This window comes from Neomonachus schauinslandi, chromosome 10 (genome assembly GCF_002201575.2).
Source record: "Neomonachus schauinslandi chromosome 10, ASM220157v2, whole genome shotgun sequence".
Taxonomy (NCBI): domain Eukaryota; kingdom Metazoa; phylum Chordata; class Mammalia; order Carnivora; family Phocidae; genus Neomonachus; species Neomonachus schauinslandi.
In genome coordinates, this window is record NC_058412.1 from 62,334,015 (window position 1) to 62,352,688 (window position 18,674).

At 34.2% G+C, this 18,674-nt stretch overlaps 1 protein-coding gene across 2 annotated transcripts in view; it reads left to right on the forward strand.

Moving 5' to 3' along the window:
• Positions 1 to 18,674, forward strand: part of FANCL (FA complementation group L) — an 89,748-nt gene that overhangs the window by 10,985 nt on the left and 60,089 nt on the right. For both annotated transcript variants that reach the window (XM_021701303.2, XM_021701304.2), the window contains exons 2-5: positions 4,329 to 4,387; positions 6,704 to 6,764; positions 9,390 to 9,446; positions 14,568 to 14,668. In XM_021701303.2, coding sequence (XP_021556978.1) covers positions 4,329 to 4,387; positions 6,704 to 6,764; positions 9,390 to 9,446; positions 14,568 to 14,668 — 278 coding nt within the window. The remainder of the gene's footprint in view (positions 1 to 4,328; positions 4,388 to 6,703; positions 6,765 to 9,389; positions 9,447 to 14,567; positions 14,669 to 18,674) is intronic.

Genomic DNA, 18,674 nt, shown 5'->3' on the forward strand with positions numbered 1-18,674 from the left:
GACACTGTGCATTCCAACTATTGTGTGCTAGATAATTTTATTCTCTTAAATATTCTTGATTTATTCTAAGCTGTAGTTAAATTATTTGGAAACAGTTTAAGCTTTTCATAGTTTGCTTCTAAGTTTTGTTAGGCAGAGTCAAAACAGATTTTAGCCTAGATTAATTTAGTTCTACCACTTAGGCAGTATTCTTCAGAGTATTTTTTTTTTTTTAAAGATTTTATTCATTTATTTGACAGAGAGCGTGAACGCACAAGCAGGGGGAGCAGCAGAGGGAGAGAGAGAAACAGGCTCCCCACTGATCAGGGAGCCAGATGCGGGGCTCAATCCCAGAACCTTGGGATTATGACCCTAGCTGAAGGCAGATGCTTAACCAACTGAGCCAGCTAGGCACTCTGAGTATTCTCTTTAATGATAACTTTTATAGTACAAGGTTTTCTATTCTTGCTGAGAGGAAACTTGACTACTCCCAGCCTTGTGTGAGCTTTGAGATTGTTTTGCACGTTCTGTTCTCATGATTCCCGGCTTTGGGTGGTTTTCTCACGTACATGCAGCAATCATACTTAGCTGATGACTCTTGCAGCAATACACTGATATTGTCTAGGTTTATTCTCTGTATAGTTGTCTTTTCTTCTTATATGGTCTTCCCTTTTTGATACTGTACATGTGAATTATACATGTCTTTGCCTCCCCAGCTTACCCTCTTTTCTCAGATCAGGGAGAATTGTCAGGCTCCATTTCGTTCTCCATCCTTGCTCTGAAGCCTGAAAATTCTCCAGGTAGTAAGACAGGATAATTATAAAGATTTTCTCATTTGTTTCCCTTCTTTCAGTAGTCTCTGTTTTTTGCTGCCTATTTGATGTCTGAACATCATTGTTTCATATATTTTGTCCAGTTTTTAGTTAATATGGGAAGGTAAATTCTGCCACTGTTATTCCATCAGAGCTAGAAGCAGAAATCCTGTTTCTTAAAAGTTCTATTCTGTTGTTGTTTTTTTAAAATCTTGCTTTGAGAAGTGTGATGCTACTTTTAGTCTATTTCCCATATATTATTTGGTCTCATAAGCTATGGACTTTAAAGTCTGCATATTAAGATACATTTCAGAGTGGATCGTTGGGACTCATTTCTCATGTGTTCAGTTGTTCTTTTCATTATGTAAATTTCCAGAAAGTATTCTTAGATTATAATTTAAAATATTCTTCTATTTTGTTTTCCATTTCAAGGTTTCCAATTCTTTGTTTATTGGATTTTCTTTACCTGTTTTTACTTCAACTGCTTTTCTCTGATGGTTTTTTTTTTTTCCCCTTATTTGGTAATTTTCTAGCTTTTTCTTTGCCCTTATGAAATTTAAAAAAATCTTTTATTGGGGGTGGCATCTGGCTGTCACGGTCTGTTAAGTGTCCAACTCTTGGTTTTGGCTCAGGTCATGATTTCAGGGTCATGGGATCAAGCCCTGCATTGGGTTCTGCACTTAGCACAGAATCTGCTTAGGACTTTCTCTCTCTCCTTCTGTCCCTCCCTCTTTCTCTCTCTAAAATAAATCTTAAAAAATTTTATTGGGGTAAAGTACACATGATATTTGCCACTTTTAACCATTTTATTTTAAATATTGTCTACCCCCAACTTGGGCTCGAACTCACAGCTCTGAGATCAAGAGGCACGTGCTCTACCACCTGAGCTATCCAGGCACACTGCCTCTTTTGAAATTTTTATTTGACTCTTCTTCCTTGAGCACTTATTTATTTTTCTATTCTAATATTCTTTTTTCTGAACTAAATTTTTTTTCCTTATAATTTCTGTTCATAGTTTTTTTAAATTTCTGAGTCTGGGTACAAATGCTTACTAATGATAATATAATTCAGTATTGTAATTTGTTTATGCCTTGTGTTTTTTTTGTTTGCATGGGGCATCATCATCACTTGAAATGTTTTCTTTTATTCTGATTTTGACTCATAGTAGCTTGGCATTGATGAAAACAGTATCTTTGTGAATTTGGTTGTTGGCAGTAGTTTATAAAATTCCTAGTTTAAGAATACTTTCTTCTGTAGATAAAGCAAAGTGCAGTTTAATGGATAATTTTTTAAGTAGTGCTGAGGGAGGAGTTGAGTGTTTTTATATTGCTATATAAGATCCTCAGTTTCCCACTCTTACTTTTTCCTCCTAACACCCAGTTTCCAAAGGATTTCTCTACCTGCCTTTTTATCCGCTTCTACTTGTGTATTTCTTTATCAAGGTGAGCTTCTTGAGCTTTGTGTTTATATTAAGCCCCCTCACTGTAGTCAGTGCTCTGACCTACCAAACTCTTTATTATTATCTTAACACGTAGTTCAGTCCCCTCTTCTCTCTTCCATGCACTTTTTTTCCTGAAACCCATAGTTCTTTAAAAGGACTTGGTATGGGAGCCCGAGAGTGAAAACCACTGGAAAGTGGTTTATGTTTTTCTTCCTACAGGTAGTTTGAAGTTTATAGTGTTCTCTATTTTCTGATTTTGCTGGAGACATGGGTATTTTGTGGTTTTAGTTTTTTTTAAGACTTATTTTAGAGAGAGTAGGGGGAGGGGAAGAGAGAGGAGAGAATCTCAAGCAGACTCTGTGCTGAGCATGGAGCCCAACGTGGGGCTTGATCTCATGACCCTGAGATAATGACCTGAGCTCAAACCAAGAGTTGGATGCTTAACCAACTGAGCCACTCCTGTTTTAGATGTTCTTTTTTTTTTTTTTAAGATTTTATTTGTTTATTTGACAGAGAGAGACACAGTGAGAGAGGGAACATAAGCAGGGGGAGTGGGAGAGGGAGAAGCAGGCTTCCCGCCGATCAGGGAGCCCGATGTGGGACTCGATCCCAGAATCCCGGTATCATAACCTGAGCCGAAGGCAGATGCTCAACGACTGAGCCACCCAGGCGCCCCCTGTTTTAGATGTTCTTAATATTGATCTATTTGGGAGGATGTATGGAGAGAGTCAGACTTAGGCAACTGTCAGTACTTTGTTCCGTACAACCTGGAAGACTTGCTTCTTGAGAGCAATTAACATTTTTTATATGCTTTAATTAAAAAAGCTAATTTTGGACATTTTCTTGAATCCGAAAAATATTATGGCATGTAACATAGCATTTGACCTTTTAAAATGGCTGGATTTTGCAAATAAGGGTCTTTGGAATTTTATCCTTTCAGGTAACAGATCAGTAGAGTAGTTATACTATTTTTCATGTAAATTCTGAATTCCAGATTGTTCTTACACCTATGTGTGGGATGTCTATAAAGTTAGGTTAAAGTTACTACATAATACCTTCTAGTGCTTTAATGAAATAGTGAATTATTGTTACTTGACCTTTTGAAAAGGTCAGTAGTACATTTTGTTTCATTTTTTTAAAGGACATTTAAATGTAATGAAAGTCAGAACTGTAATATTATCATGAAAGTAAAGGTTATGGGGTACATTTAATTGTGTTCCTTTAGTTTTGAATCTGCTTTGAGGGAGCCTGTGCTAAAATTCTCATGGTGATTATTTTTCGAGAATTTTATTACTCTTTTTCATTTTATATTGTTGGAGTAAAAGATTATATTTCTGTTTGTCTTTTTCTGTTTATCTTTGCTCAGATCATGTGTATTATCCTATTTAAGATATAAAGTTTAAGCTGCTTACCCATTTACTTTCTCAATAAAGTGAAACTGAATGTATTTCTCAGAGAACAGTTCTTTCCTTAGAAGGACTCTTGAGTAAAATTTGGTATATTCAAATGTATAGCTAGTAAATATTTAAATTTAAATAAGTATTAGTAATTTTATTTATTAAAGGCCCATGAATGTGGGAGAATTAAATATTCTGTTTTTTGAAAATATTTCTTTCATGTCTGTGTTCAGATTATGGAACTAAATATATTTTTCATTTTATTAAAATGAGGAAATTGAAAATATGAAGTCTGTGATGTATTATATATTCTTATTTTATGCTAATTTTTTTCTTCCATAGTCAGAGCTATTAAAATAATTTTTTTTTCACAAGTTTACTTTGTAAGAAATATTTAAATTTATGTTTGCACTAATAGTTTCTTAATATTTCTTGTGTTCTGTGAATTGATTCTCTTTAAAAAATGAAGTCTTTGTTTTGGTTTCCCAGTGATTACAAAGTTTCTGACATTTTTACATTATTTTCCTTCAAATGCAATATTCTATTGCATATATTTTAACAAATGTAAAGACTTGGATAAAGTTGATACCTTTTAGAAAATAAAGGAAAACATTTCCTTTTCTATGTGATTTTGTTTAACTTTTTCTTAACATTGTGCAAGATGAAAATTTGAGTGAACTTTTTCAATATTTTCCACAGGGACGTGATTTTCACCTTAGAATAGTGTTGCCTGAAGATTTACAAATGAAGAATGCAAGGTGATGTAGTGTTTTGTTATATACATGCATCTTGGTGGGATGTGCAGTCAGCTAATTTGGTAAAAGCTTATTCTAACCATTAAGAGTTTTGCCTAAAGTGCTTATTAGTCAACCACAAACATTTCCAGTTTTTCCAAATCAGTGTACATTTGTAAGTTTTCCATTGTGCTGAAGTACTTTCCAAAGGTAACACATGAATTTTCTAATTTATTTTTCCTTTTAAAGCTTACATAAGTAGCAATTGTGTAAGATATCTGTTGGTACAGATAACCCATTAAGGAATGTCAAGAGATGAGACTGGAAATAAAGTAGCACCTAGAAATTCTTTTCTGCTCTTAAGCATCTCAGAAAAGAGTGGAGGAAGAATCCAGAGACATTTATTAGTAGAATTGACAGGATTTTGTGACTGATTAAAAGTAAGTTCCTGGCTCAGATCACTAAGCTAGAGAACAGGTCACAGTGGAGAAGTAGGAGAGCCACCATTTTAAGACATACTAGGTTTGAAATATCAAGAGAAGATGTTTAATGTATTGGTGTGGAACTCAAGTGTGAGACATGGAATCACAGTAGGCATGGGATTTTGGGCTGTGAGTATGAGTATGGATACTTTCCAGTGTCTGCAAGTGTGGGGTGAAAAGACAAAGCCAACATTTACAGGACTTGAGAGTATACCAACATGTAAAGAACTGATAAAGAGGAACTTGGAAGACTAAGGACTGACCAAAGAAGTAAGAGGAAAGTCTGGACAGTTGTTGCTGAAACCAAATAGAGGCTTAATGAGGAAATGGTTCCTAGTGCTGAGTATTGCAGAGGGATCAGGTTAAATTAGGTTTCATGTATTGGCAGAAGCCAGGTTGTATTGGGTTTTGGAGTGGGTGAGTAGAAAGGAAAAGTAAACAGTATAAACTACAATTGACCCTTGAAGAGCCTAGGGGTCAAGGGCACTGACCCTTCATGCACTTGAAAATTTGCATGTAACTTTTGACTGCAAAAATTTAATAGCGTGCTATTGACCAGAAGCCTTACTGATAACATGAACAAACTGTTTAACACTTGCATGCTGTATGTTGTATTATAGACTATTCTTTTTTTTTTTTAAAGATTTTATTTATTTATTTGAGCCAGAGAGAATGAGAGAGAGAGAGAGCACATGAGAGGGGGGAGGGTCAGAGGGAGAAGCAGACTCCCTGCCGAGCAGGGAGCCCGATGCGGGACTCGATCCAGGGACTCCAGGATCATGACCTGAGCCGAAGGCAGTTGTTTAACCAACTGAGCCACCCAGGCGCCCTTATAGACTATTCTTAAAGCAAGCTAGAGAAAATGTATTAAGAAAATCATAGGAGGAAACACATTTGCAGTACTGTATTTCAATAAAGATACATAATCTGTGTGTAAGTGGATCTGTGCAGTTCAACCACTGTTGTTCAAGGATCAACTATTTTGAAGAAAAGGAGTGGTAGAGAAGGGTATGCAGTCAAGGAAGAGTTATAATGATCTTGTTTTTTTTGAGATTTGCTTGAGCAAGTTAATATATTCTGTTGAAAAAACTGGCAGAAAATAAGAATATCACAATAAAGGGATGATTAATGAATTGATATGACCAGGTTGGTGGTAAGGGATGGAAAGTACATTTGGAGAGGGAGTTTTCCCACGGGCAGTTAAATGAACTACTTTGCCATTAAGAGAGAAAATAGGGGTGGAAATGGGGGTAGCATAGCAAAAATGGAAGAGAGTCATGGTGGTCTGAAAGGGCTGTAATTGGGGAATCAGAGGGGCTTCCTACTTCCAGGTAGGGAAAAGCAATTCTTAGAAGAGTTATACTTACTTAAGCAATATTGAGAGCACAGCTGAGGTGAGCCAGTGGATAGATGAACACTAACTACTACTTACACAATTAAAAGTATCTTTTACATTAATCTTGAATTTGGAGATTATAGTGCTAGATATGCTTTCTCAAATACAAGTTCTGTATATTATGATCAAAACTGTTGGTTTATTTAACCTACCCTAGAGAAGAATCTAGTTCAGTAGAAAATTCTGCTTTGGATATGTTAAAAAAAAAAAAAAAAAAAAAGATTTACTGTTTGCATGTCATTTACTGATTGCAGTTATTTATATTTTGAAATAAAATTAGTACTGACAGTTTGAAGACAAGACTTTTCAACAGTATCAGTGGTAAAAATTTTATTAACTTGTCAGAATTATATTTATGTCATTCTTTTCTTTGTACGTGCATGTTTGTGTTAGCATACAAATAAGTTTTTTCCTTTTAATTCCGAACAATGAACAAACCATTTTGTTCCATTAAAATTTTAGATTATTATGTAGTTGGCAACTGAGAGCAATACTTAATGGATACCATCAAATAGTACAACAGGTAAGTCCTTTAAAAGGTTTGTTTTAAGCAAGGATAAGAAATTACTAAATTAACTCTTTTTTAGAGGACTACTTGCAGAATGTTGTAACAGACTGGTTTAATAGTTGCTGAATTTTATAGGTTTCATCTCTCTTAAATATTTTAAGGATCCACGCATTATATAAAATGTTTTCTGTCTTGGAATCCTCAGCACATTTCTGGGCAGCATTTGTTCTGAAACTGATTTCCATCCTGGAGACTTTAGGGTCTTCAAATGTATTCACCCTTATCCATATCCATCACTTTTGAGCGATTTTTTTTTTTTTTGCTGAGGCTGAATAGTGGTAGTAAGAAGAAATCCAGGACCCATTTAGGAGTTGTAGAGTATCTGTGGCAAAAATGGGAATGTAGTTTTAGATTAGTAACAGAAGAGATGTGGTGGAGATCGCTTAGGATCATCTATATGTAGTTAATGAACATAGATGTAAATACAGCACAGGTGAGATAACAGGCAGGATTAATCTTTTTTTTATAACTGGAAGTTTGTATTTTTATTATTTTGAAAGATTTTATGTATTTGAGAGAGAGAGGATGGGGAGAGGGAGAAGCAGACTCCCTGCTCAGCAGGGAGCCCGATGTGGGGCTTGATCCAGGACCCCGAGATCATGACCTGAGCCGAAGGCAAACGCTTAACTGCTTAACCGAATGAACCACCCAGGTGCCCCTGAAAGTTTGTATTATTGATCACCACCCATTTTACCCTCAGCTTCAATGTAGTTATTCTTAAAGTTTAGGTTCTTCTACCTGAAAATTCCTTTAAAAATTAGGAAAACTTAAAAAAAAAAATCACTGTTACTAAAGAAACCAAAAATAATGCAATGCCTCTTGTAGAAAAATAAATGTAAGTAGAAATGCATTTCTTTTGATGCTTTATTCATTTGTATGTTTTTCCCGGTTTCCTATATTTTTTCTATCTTAAAAGCAGGTTATTATCTATGATAACTGACAATGACAGTCACTCACATAAAGCATTACTGAACCACAAAGAAATATAGGAGATAAACTATTTGATTTGTAGAATGTAGGCTGTCATTGCTGGCAGCATAATTACTGCAGATTTTTAGGGGGATGTTTAAATTATTTCTCTGTTTTCTCTCCACTGCCTCCTCCTCATCCAGTGTGACTATTTATATTGTATACTAGAGTTTAAGAAATGAATCTATTGAGATATTTAAATAGCCTGGAAAAAACTTGTTAATAAAGACTAAGTATAATATCTGTAACTGTTTTTCTCTACCAGTTCACCAAGAGGGTTCCTAGAAAAAGTCCCAATTAGTTATTAATCTCTTTCCTGCCCTCCAGTTGGTCATATAGAACCCAGAGTTAGTTTGTCTTTGGTTTATTCTAATATTGCTATTCTTTCCTTGTATCGATTTTAACTTTAGTAAATATGGGTCAGGGGAATCAGCAGTCTTTTTCTGTGAATAGGCAACTAGTCAATTTTTCAGGCTTTGATGGCCCCTAAAATCTCTGTCACAACTACTTCACTGGTAGAACCAAAGCAACCATAAAGAGGTAAATGAGTGGGTGTGGCTGCATTTCAATACAGCTTTATTTATAGAAACTGGTATTGGGCTGGATTTAGCCCCTAGGGTGTAGTTCACAAAAATCTGATATACTAGTAAGCTAAAGGGGAAAATACTGTATAGAAGATGGGAAAGTCAAAGATTTGTTTTACAGACTTGCCCATCCAAAGCTATGTTAAGATGTGATTCATATGTCTCATGCATTGTTGAAATATCTTTAAATTATTATTTTTCTCCTCTAAAAGAGGGAACAAATTCACAGATTGGCTTTGTTCAGAACTCTGGTGGTAGTGCAGGTATCACAAAAAGTAACAAAAATACAGTATTTTGATTTCAAGCAGAGAAGTGATGTGGAGTTTCATCTAATAAAAAATGTTACACTTGAGAATTTTCTTTGCTTTCCTATTTATTCTGTAGTTATTTTAGGAATCAAAGATTTCTAGGAAATGGAATTATAACTCTTAAATATTCATCTTTAGAAGTTATTTCCTTTTTGCCTTTTTATTACAGTGTTTTTAGTTTAAAGATTGACTCCTTTTGAATTAATATGGGTTAGTTGTGAAAAGACAAAATTAACAATTGTATGTAGTTTTTAAGGTCAAGGGGAAAAATGAAAATACGGTATTGATTAATAATTCATCACTCTAATTAGATTTTTTAATTGCATAGATTTGCCTGATTTTTATATTTTATGTTCTTTCCCCTCCACCCCATACCACCTTTTTTTTTTTTTTTTAAATAATGATGTGGTTTGGTAGATTTGCTAAACTTGATCAGTTGTCAGTGCTGAAGGAACAAAGGAGTGTGTGAGATTTTAAGAGATTTTTAAGTACAATTTGGTATAGCTCACCAAAATAGATTTTAGGGCTTTAATTACTCTTTCAAAATGAAATTGGTAGGTACAGTAGGGATGGTGACAAGTACTTTAGTTCTTAAACTTGTAAGATGTAGATATATATGATATTTTTTTCATGTTCACATGGACCTGTATTTTATTTCAGTTTCAGTGTATGGAATATTCATTGTACAAATGAAATTAATTAGAAATGTTTTGATCTAGAGAATGCAGCACTCTCCTGATCTAATGAGCTTTATGATGGAGTTGAAGATGATTTTGGTAAGAATTTGTTTTCTAATACCATATTGTATAAGTCCTGATTTTTTTAAAATTCCTGTAAAAACTAACATGATTGGAATTTAAAACTTAACTCCCAGTCACTTAATGTTTTATTTTACTGTGTGTGTAAATGTGGATGATGCTTTTTTTTTTTTAATTACATGAGGAACAGAACTGTTAGAGGAACCAGATTGATTGTGTCAAACTGAGTACACTTGACGCTAGTCTTGGACAGGTGGTGATGTAAAATGTACTCCTGGTTTGTCAGAATTCAACATGTATGGAGAGAATAGGTAGCTACACTTAAAGATCTAATATAGTATATAAATAATTTTGTATATAGCTGCAGATTTCTAAAGAACGTGTTAGGCTTCATTACATACATACAGTTATGTATAGTAATTGATTATTCAGTTAATCAGTTATGCATAAAATACTTGAGTTTTTAGTTTATAGACTGTATTATTTAAGAAATTTTTTATTATGCAAATTTTCAACATAAACAGAAGAGGGAAGACTGTATAGTGAATACCCATGTACCCATGACCTAACTTCAGTGTTTTGCCATTTTTCTTCCCCTACTCCTAAAGGAGAAGGGACTAGAGTATTCTTAGATTTATTTGTTTGAGAGAGAGAGAGTGTGTGCGTGCAAAGTAGGGCTGGGAGAGGCAGAGAGAGAGAGAGAATCCTCAAGTGGATTCCTGCTGAGTGCGGAGCTAGCTGCAGGGCTCAATCCCAGGACCCTGAAATCATGACCTGAACCAAAACCAAGAGTTGGACACTGATCCGACTGAGCCACCCAGGTGCCCTGGGACTAGAGTATTTTTAAGGAAATCCTGAACAATGTATCCATCCCTCCATGAACATATTGGTGTATACTTCTAACAGCTAAGTGTTTTTTTGTTATGTTTTGTTTTTAAATATGCTGTTATAACCCCAACAAACTTCGTGGTAATTTCTTATAGCTGCTTGTTTGTGTCTGTATGCAAACAAAGTCCACACATTGCATGTTGATATGTCTCCTAAGTCTTTTAATTTCTAGCAGTGCTTCGTCTTTCCCCTACTCCTTTTTTTTTTGAATCTACAAGTTAAATTAACTAGATTATGTGTCCTATAACATTTCTTGCATTCTGGATTTGGTTTATTAGATATTCATAGTATTTTCTAACATATTCTACCTTTTTTGTGATCTAGTCTCATTTGTTCTGGTAAGAATACTTTGTGCTATGTACTTACATTGCATGAGGAGGCACATGGTATTTGATAGTTCCTCTCTTAGTAGAGTTAAGATTGATCAGTTGGTTTAGATCCATCAAATATAAAGTTTCTTACCAACTAATCACCTAATGATTTTAGCATCCAGTGATAATCATTGCCTACATCCACTGTTTCATTAGGGGTTGCAAATGGTGACTTTTAAAAATTCCATCATCTACATTTATTATCTGGAGGTCTTCTGTAGAAAGGACCTCCCTTCATCAGTTATTTGGTTAATTTGAGGTATAGCTCACGCTGGAGAAATAGGTTCATTGCTTGTTTCTTTTCCTTTTTTTTTTTTTTTTTTTTTTTTTTTTTTTTATAAAAATCAGTTTTTAGAGTAATGAGGTAGTGCCTAGCAACTGTCAAAGGGAAATAATGATTTTTTTTTTAGTATCATTATGAACTCATGAGTTTTTATATTGACTTTAATCATTGTAATCACTATACCTTTTGATGCATAAATTGTATCATTTTTGGTCAGTGTATGCCCCTTCATCCTGGCTCCTTGGTTCTTTTAACACCGCCCAGACTTTGCTTTCTGACACCAGTTACCCCAGTTTAATGTACTCATCCTTTTTTCAGAACTATAATCAGTTACTTCTCCAAAGAGCCATGGTTTCTTTGTAGGAAACAGTGTTTTGATGCCCACAGATCTAGAAACTGGAGTGTTGCTATTACTGGTAGGCCTTTTCAGTGGACAGAGCTAGGAAAAAATACTGTTTAGAAAGAGAATAATTCATTATGAGTTCATATTGATATTTCCAATTCAAATTTGGCATTATAACATTTAAAATTTTATTTTAATGCTTATATTTTACTCTGAAAATCTTGGTTTCTAATATTAACAATTATTTTTTATTATGTTTTACTTGTTATGTTTTACTTATGCTTTTCCTCTATCTCTTTTATATTTGTTTTACAAAATTACAGTACCAATATATTGCTACTAACAATTGAAAACAGTTTATTTTTTTAATTCTTTTTGAGTTTTTTATTGTTGACAGCAGCTGCCACATACTAAGAGCTTAGTTGCTCAAGTTGTTCTGAGTCCTTTTTTTTTTTTTAATCCTCATAACAACCCTCTGAGATAGGGCTTTGGTAAAATGTTTGGGATCAGAAGAAAGAGTTTAAAGTCAATTTCTAAAGTTTGAATTTTGACTTACAAATCTGTAAACCCTAACTAATAAGAATTACCAAAATTGATTATGAATTTCCTAAAGGCCAGATTTCATGATAAGCTTAAAAAAGGTAAGGTGAAGAAGTAAAGCATATTTTGGTTTACCTTTCACATTGTAAAAAAGTTTGAAAAAGTTTTTTGTTGGGGCACCTGGGTGGGTCAGTCAGTTAAGCATCTGTCTTTGGCTCAAGTCATGATCTCCTGGTCCTGGGATTGAATCCCACATCGGCCTCCCTGCTCAGCGGGGAGCCTGCTTCTCCCTCTCCCTCTCCCTCTCCTGCTCCCCCTGCTTGTGCTCTCTCACTCTCTCTCTCTGTCAAATAAATAAAATTTAAAAAAAAAAAGTTTTCTTTTTATCATACTTTTCGTAAGCTATACAAATAAAAGTATATACAAATAAAACTATATATACTGTGTCCCATTAAACTCTTATTACTGGCTTACTTTATGAGGTTTTAAGAACAGATCTATTGGTCATTTAATTTTGAAGAAACACTCATTAGTTTAAGATAAAATATTGACATTGATCTCTAACAGTATTCTATTTAGTACATTTGTTGCTGCATTTCTGAATAAAATGACATGCTATATTTTAGCTTTCTAAAGAAATTGACAGAATTGGTGATAACTATTGCACATTTATGAACAGTATACCTAAAAAAAGTAAGAATTTTATTAGTTTATTTGTTGGGCTGTGTTGTCAGTAATAGGGTTTCCTATAATGTAATTACCAATGACAGTATTAAGGATGATGTCCAAATGAAATCAGTAGTTATTGACCGAGTTTCCTAGTAATAACTAGGCATATAGTAGGAGTTCAGTATATATTTAATAAATGAACAATTACCTGTATTTTATTTATTTTTAAAGACTTATTTGAGAGAGAGCACACGTGCATGCAAGCAGGGAGAGGGAGAGAGAGAATCCAAGCAGGTTCTGAGCTGAGTGCAGAGTCTGATTTGAGGCTTGATCCCAGGACCCTGAGATCATGACCTTAGCTGAAATCAAGAGTCAGATGCTTAACAAACTGAGCCACCCAGGTGCCCCACAATTACCTGTTAAAAGAACTCTGATGTGGTTAGGTTTTTTTTTTTTTTTTTTTTCTATTTTAGGGCTTAGTGGCTGTGTAGCTAAGGCCTTAAAACTAGGAAATGGTAAAGTTAGGATTTAAAACCTTTGTAAAGCCTGTGATCTTTCTAATACGTACCTTGCCTCTTCTCCACAAAGAATGCTTTGATTCTCTGCCTTTGCCCTTTTTCCTATTATGGTTCTGGAATAGGAGTAACTTGTCTGACCTAAGGTAGAAGGTAGAGTTTATGAATGTCCTAAACCTTGGATTAAAATACATTTTTATTATCCAAATTTACCATCCATGTATGTGGATAGCAGTATTTAATATTTCTGGATTAAAAAAAATTTCAAAAGAATTGCTGAAGCTGTTTTATATGTAAGTATAGGAACTATACGGACTTGTTTTTTTTAGTAACAGGATAATCTTAATAGTAAAAATTTTGTATGGACTATCAGGCAATTTATAGATAACATTAGGTATTTAGTTTATTAAAAAAGCAGTACACTCCTGTCTTCTAGGAGCTTACCTTCTAATTAAATCCAAATTGACATTTTGGGTTTTACAAACCTGCTTTCACAGTTTTGTTGTTGTTTTTATCCTAAAGCAGATTTAGAAAGTAGTTTCAGTTAATAGTCCTGATTTTGAAATACTGTTTTGTAAAATCTTTCTAGTATTATCTCAATTTAATAGTGTCCTATCCTTGTTTAAAAACAAAGGGTAAGGACTAATAGATTAAATATATACTTAAACAAAAAAGAATTATACCTTTTTATTAGGGTTATAGTTAACAGAAACATTTATAATTTTTATACTTGTTCTCATCTGGTTTTATTTACTGTATCTGACTTTTTTATTTCTTATTTTTTAGATCATATGAACATCTGTGTAATTTGCAGATACATTTATTTTTACTTTCCAAATAAGATTTTTGTCTAGGTTAGCACCTTTGAAGTAATTGCTAATATTCAGCCTCAGCAATTCTAGTAATGTTTGTATTGCTTGCAAGAAAAAAAAAAGTTAGTTTTTTTTGGGGGGGGGGAGTGGGATACATAAACCATCTTGAAGATGATGATTCCGCATAGATGGAAAAACACTTAACCTGGTCTGAGAGTAATAAAGAATGTAAGTCAGTGAAAGAAAGTAGCAGGTGGTTATTTACTGTGGTAATAAAGGGTTTTTGTTTGTAAGGGTGTGATTCATAACTGTATACAAATATATCTGTCTAAACAATGTACTTAAAGAGTTCAGGCTTTTCTTAAAGGTGCATATTTCTTTATATCAAAGTTATATCCACAGGAATAGAAAAATAGTGACGCCTTGAGGGTATTTTTAAACTCTTGTCATCTCTGATAGGCATAATAGTCTAGGAAAATATTAAAATCTGAAGTTTTTAAATGTGAAAATTGACATTTTCACATAATCTTCAATGCTGTCTTTTAACTTTTTTCTGTCTTTGTATGAGAAGGGGAATGATTCAGCTGGAATTTCTATAAGGATACTGGACACTTTAGTGAGGCACAAAGGAGATTATGAAGTTGTTTTGTAATCAGATAGTAACAATTTACTGTCTAGCAATCCACAGCAGATTCAGTTTTTTTTTTCTTTTAAACAGGAGGTTGCTTTAAAGAATAAACAAGAGTTGTATGCACCACCTCCTCCTCCCCAGTTCTACGCAAGCCTCATTGAAGAGATAGGAACTCTTGGTTGGGATAAGTATGTCTATTTTAAAATGTTTCAGAAATGTCTTTTTATTTTTTCTTTTTACACATTGCAGTTTATTTGCAGTTTTAGCAATTTATTTTTTACCTGTTTTTAGTCAGCGTTTCATTATAATTAGAACTTACTTGATTATAATTGATACCTGATCCTTATTGTGGGTATGAATTAAAGAGATATCATCATTAACAAACTGATCTACAAAGTAAAATAATAAAATTTTGAAAAAGAACATTTTTATGTATGAAGTAAGATTTTACCATAATTTTACTGAACATGAACGTTATTTTAGTTTTATTGAGGTATAATTGACAAATAAGATTGTAATATTTTTAACGTGTACAATGTGATGATTTGATTTACATGTACATTGTGGAAGGAGTCACATAAACTCATTAACATATCTATCACCTCACATAATTGCTTTTTTTTTTCCCGGATGTTTTTTGGGTCATTGTTCTTGTGACTGTTATAGAATGGAGACTTTTAGGAACTTCTGATTGCCATTTTCAGTGACATCACTCAATATATTTACTGCCATTTTCACTGACATCTTGCTATATGTTTTCTGTTTGTCTTACGCATTTTGTGTTTTTTTCTCTTTATCTGCTTTCATTTGCCTTCATTTGGATTAATCAAGATTTAAGTTATGTTTTCTTTTATTACTCTTTTAGAATTACCTTGGAGATTTCAACATATGTATAGCAAAATACACATTTTTACTTTTACCAATTTTCTTATAATGGGAGGATCTAAAACTCAATGTATTCACTTATCTACCTGTTGTGTTATTGTTATCATGCATTTTAATTCTATATTTAAAATTGGCAAACATTGTTTTTAAAGTCAATGTATGTGTATATATTTATATATATATACACACAATTATATATTTATATATTATGCAGTATGTATGTATAATTTGTATGTAATTTGTGTATTTCTCCCAGTGTTCTTTTCTTATTTTTTTATTTTATTTTTATTTTTTAAAAAGATTTTTATTCATTTGAGAGCGAGAGAGAACACAAGCAGGTGGAGAGGCAGAGGTAGAGGGAGAAGCAGACTCCCTGCTGAGCTGGGAGCCCCACTTGACACGGGCTTCCTTCCCAGGAACTGGAGATCATGATCTGAGCCGACGGCAATGCTTAACCATCTGAGCCACCCAGGCGCCCGGTATTTTTTTATTTTTTAATTTTTTTAAAAGATTTTTATTTATTTGAGAGAGGAGGAGCAGAGGGAGGGGGAGAAGCAGACTCCCCACTGAGCAGGGAGCCTGATGTGGGGCTCCTGATCCCAGGACCCTGGGATCATGACCTGAGCCCAAGGCAGATGCTTAACTGACTGAGCCACCCGGGTTCCGCTCTCCCAGTGTTCTTTATTCCTTCCTGCATTTCTGTCTTTCTGTCTGGAATCTTTTTTCTTCCTCACTAAATAATTTCTTTTAATATTTTTTTGATATATAATCAACATATAATACTAGTTTTAGGTGTATAACGTAGTGATATATGTATATATTATGAAATCACAACAGTTAGGCTAGCTAACCTCCATCATCACACATACTTAACACATTGTTTTTCTAGTGATGAGAGCTTTAAAGATTTACTCTTTCAGCAACTTCCAAATATATATTACAGTATTATTAATTATAGTCACCATGCTGTACATTACATAAGTGGAAGTTTGTACCTTTTGACCACCTTCATTCATTTCACCTCTGCCTCTGGCAACACCAGTATGTTCTCTGTATCTATGAGTTCACTTTTTTTTTCTTAAACTCGACATATAAATGAGAGATCATATAGTGTTTTTCTCTGACTTGTTTTATGAGGTGTAATGCTCTCAAGGTCCATCCATATTGTCGTAATAGCAGGATGTCTTTTTTTATGGCTGAATAGTATCTCATTGTATATTTGGTGTGTGTGTGTATGTATATATGTATATGTGTGTGCGTGTATATATACGCACACACACACACACACACACACTAAGTTTTCTTTCTCCATTCATCTGTTAGTGGATACTTAGGTTGTTTCCATCTCTTGGCTATGGTAAATATTGCTACATTGAATTTGGGGTTGCAGATACCTCTTCAACATTTTGATTTTGTTTTCTTTGGATATATACCCAGAAGTGGAATTGCTGGATCAAATGGCAGTTCCAGTTTTAATTTTGGAGTGTGTACAGATTTATAATTGCTGTATCTTCTGTGGATTTTTCCTTTTATCCTTAAATGTTTCTTTTAATCACTGGTAATACTTCTTGCCTTAATGTCTACTTTGTTAGATATTAGTATAACTACACTTGATTTCAGTTTTTTTTTTTTTTAATTCTCTGCCTTTTCCCGTATTTTCTTTTATAATTGTTTAAAAATATTTTCTACTAATTCCCATAATCTAGATCCCCTGGAGTCTGTTTTTAATTTTCTTTCTTGTGGTTTTCAGTCATATCTTTGCCATATCTTGGCATTCCCAGTACTTTTTTCCCCCCCCCCAATTTGGCTTTCTTTCTCCTTTCCTCTCCCTTCCTTCCTTTCCCTTCCACTCCCCTAGCCTCTGGCAGCCACTGATCTTTTTATTGTCTCCACAGTGTTGGATTTTCCAGAATGTCATATAGTTGGAATCATACATTATGTAGCCTTTTCAGATTGGCTTCTTTTACTTAGTAGTATGTGTTTAAATTTCTTCTTAGTCTTTTCATGGCTCGTTAGCTCATTTGTTTTTAGTACTGAATATAGTTCCATTGTCTGAATGTACCAGTTTATTCATTCCCTTACTGAAGGACATCTTGGTTAGTTTCTGAGTTTTGGCAGTTATGAATAAAGAGGCTATAAACATCTATGTCCGGTGTGTGTGTGTGTGTGTGTGTGTGTGTGTGTATTAGTGTGTGTTTATCCACATTGGTAAATACCAGGGTCTACTACTATTTTTTTTTTTTTACGTTTTTATTTAAATTCCAGTTAGTTAAGGGGCACCTGGGTGGTGCAGTCAGTTAAGGGTCTGACTCCTGGTTTTGGCTCAGGTTGTGATCTCAAGGTCATGAGATGGAGCCCCTTTCTGAGGTCCACGCTCTGCACAGAGAGTCTGCTTAAGACTGTCTCTCCCTCTCTCCTGCCACCCCAACCCCCACGCGTGTGCACCTGCTTTCTCTCTTTCAAATAAATCTTTAAAAAAAAATAAATTCCAGTTAGTTAACATACAGTGTAATATTGGTTTCAGGTATACAGTACAGTGATTCAGCACTTCCATACAGCACTGTGTGCTCATCACAGCAAGTGTACTCCTTATATCATCACCTATTTAACCCTTCCCCCCACCCCTTCTCCTCCAGTAACCATCAGTTCTCTATAGTTAAGAGTCTGTTTCTTGGTTTGTCCCTCTTTTTTTTCCCCCTTTGCTTGTTTTGTTTCGTTTCTTAAATTCCACATGAGTGAAATCATATAGTATTTCTTTTTTTTTTTTTTTAAATCATATAGTATTTCTTTCTCTGATTCTCTTATTTCACTTTCTAGCTCCATCCATGTCATTGCAAATGGCAAGATTTCATTCTTTTTTACGGCCGAATATTGCATTGTATGTATATACCACATCTTCCTCATCCATTCATCAGTCGATGAACACTTGGACTGTTTCCATAATCTGGCTCTTGTGGATAATGCTGATATAAACATTGGAGTGCGTATATCCCTTTGAATTAGTATTTTTGTATTTTGGGTAAAGACTTAGTAGTGCAATTGCTGGATCATAGGGTAGTTCTATTTTTAACTTTTTGAGGAACCTCCACACTGTTTTCCAGCGGGGCTGCACCAGCTTGCATTCCACCAGCAGTGCAAGAGGGTTCCCCTTTCTTTATATCCTCACCAGCACCTGTTGTTTCCTGTGTTGTTGATTTTAGCCTTTCTGACAAGTGTGAGGTGATACCTCATTGTAGTTTTGATTTGTATTTCCCTAATGATGAGTGATGTTGAGCATCTTTTCATGTGGGCCTACTACTTTTTAATAGT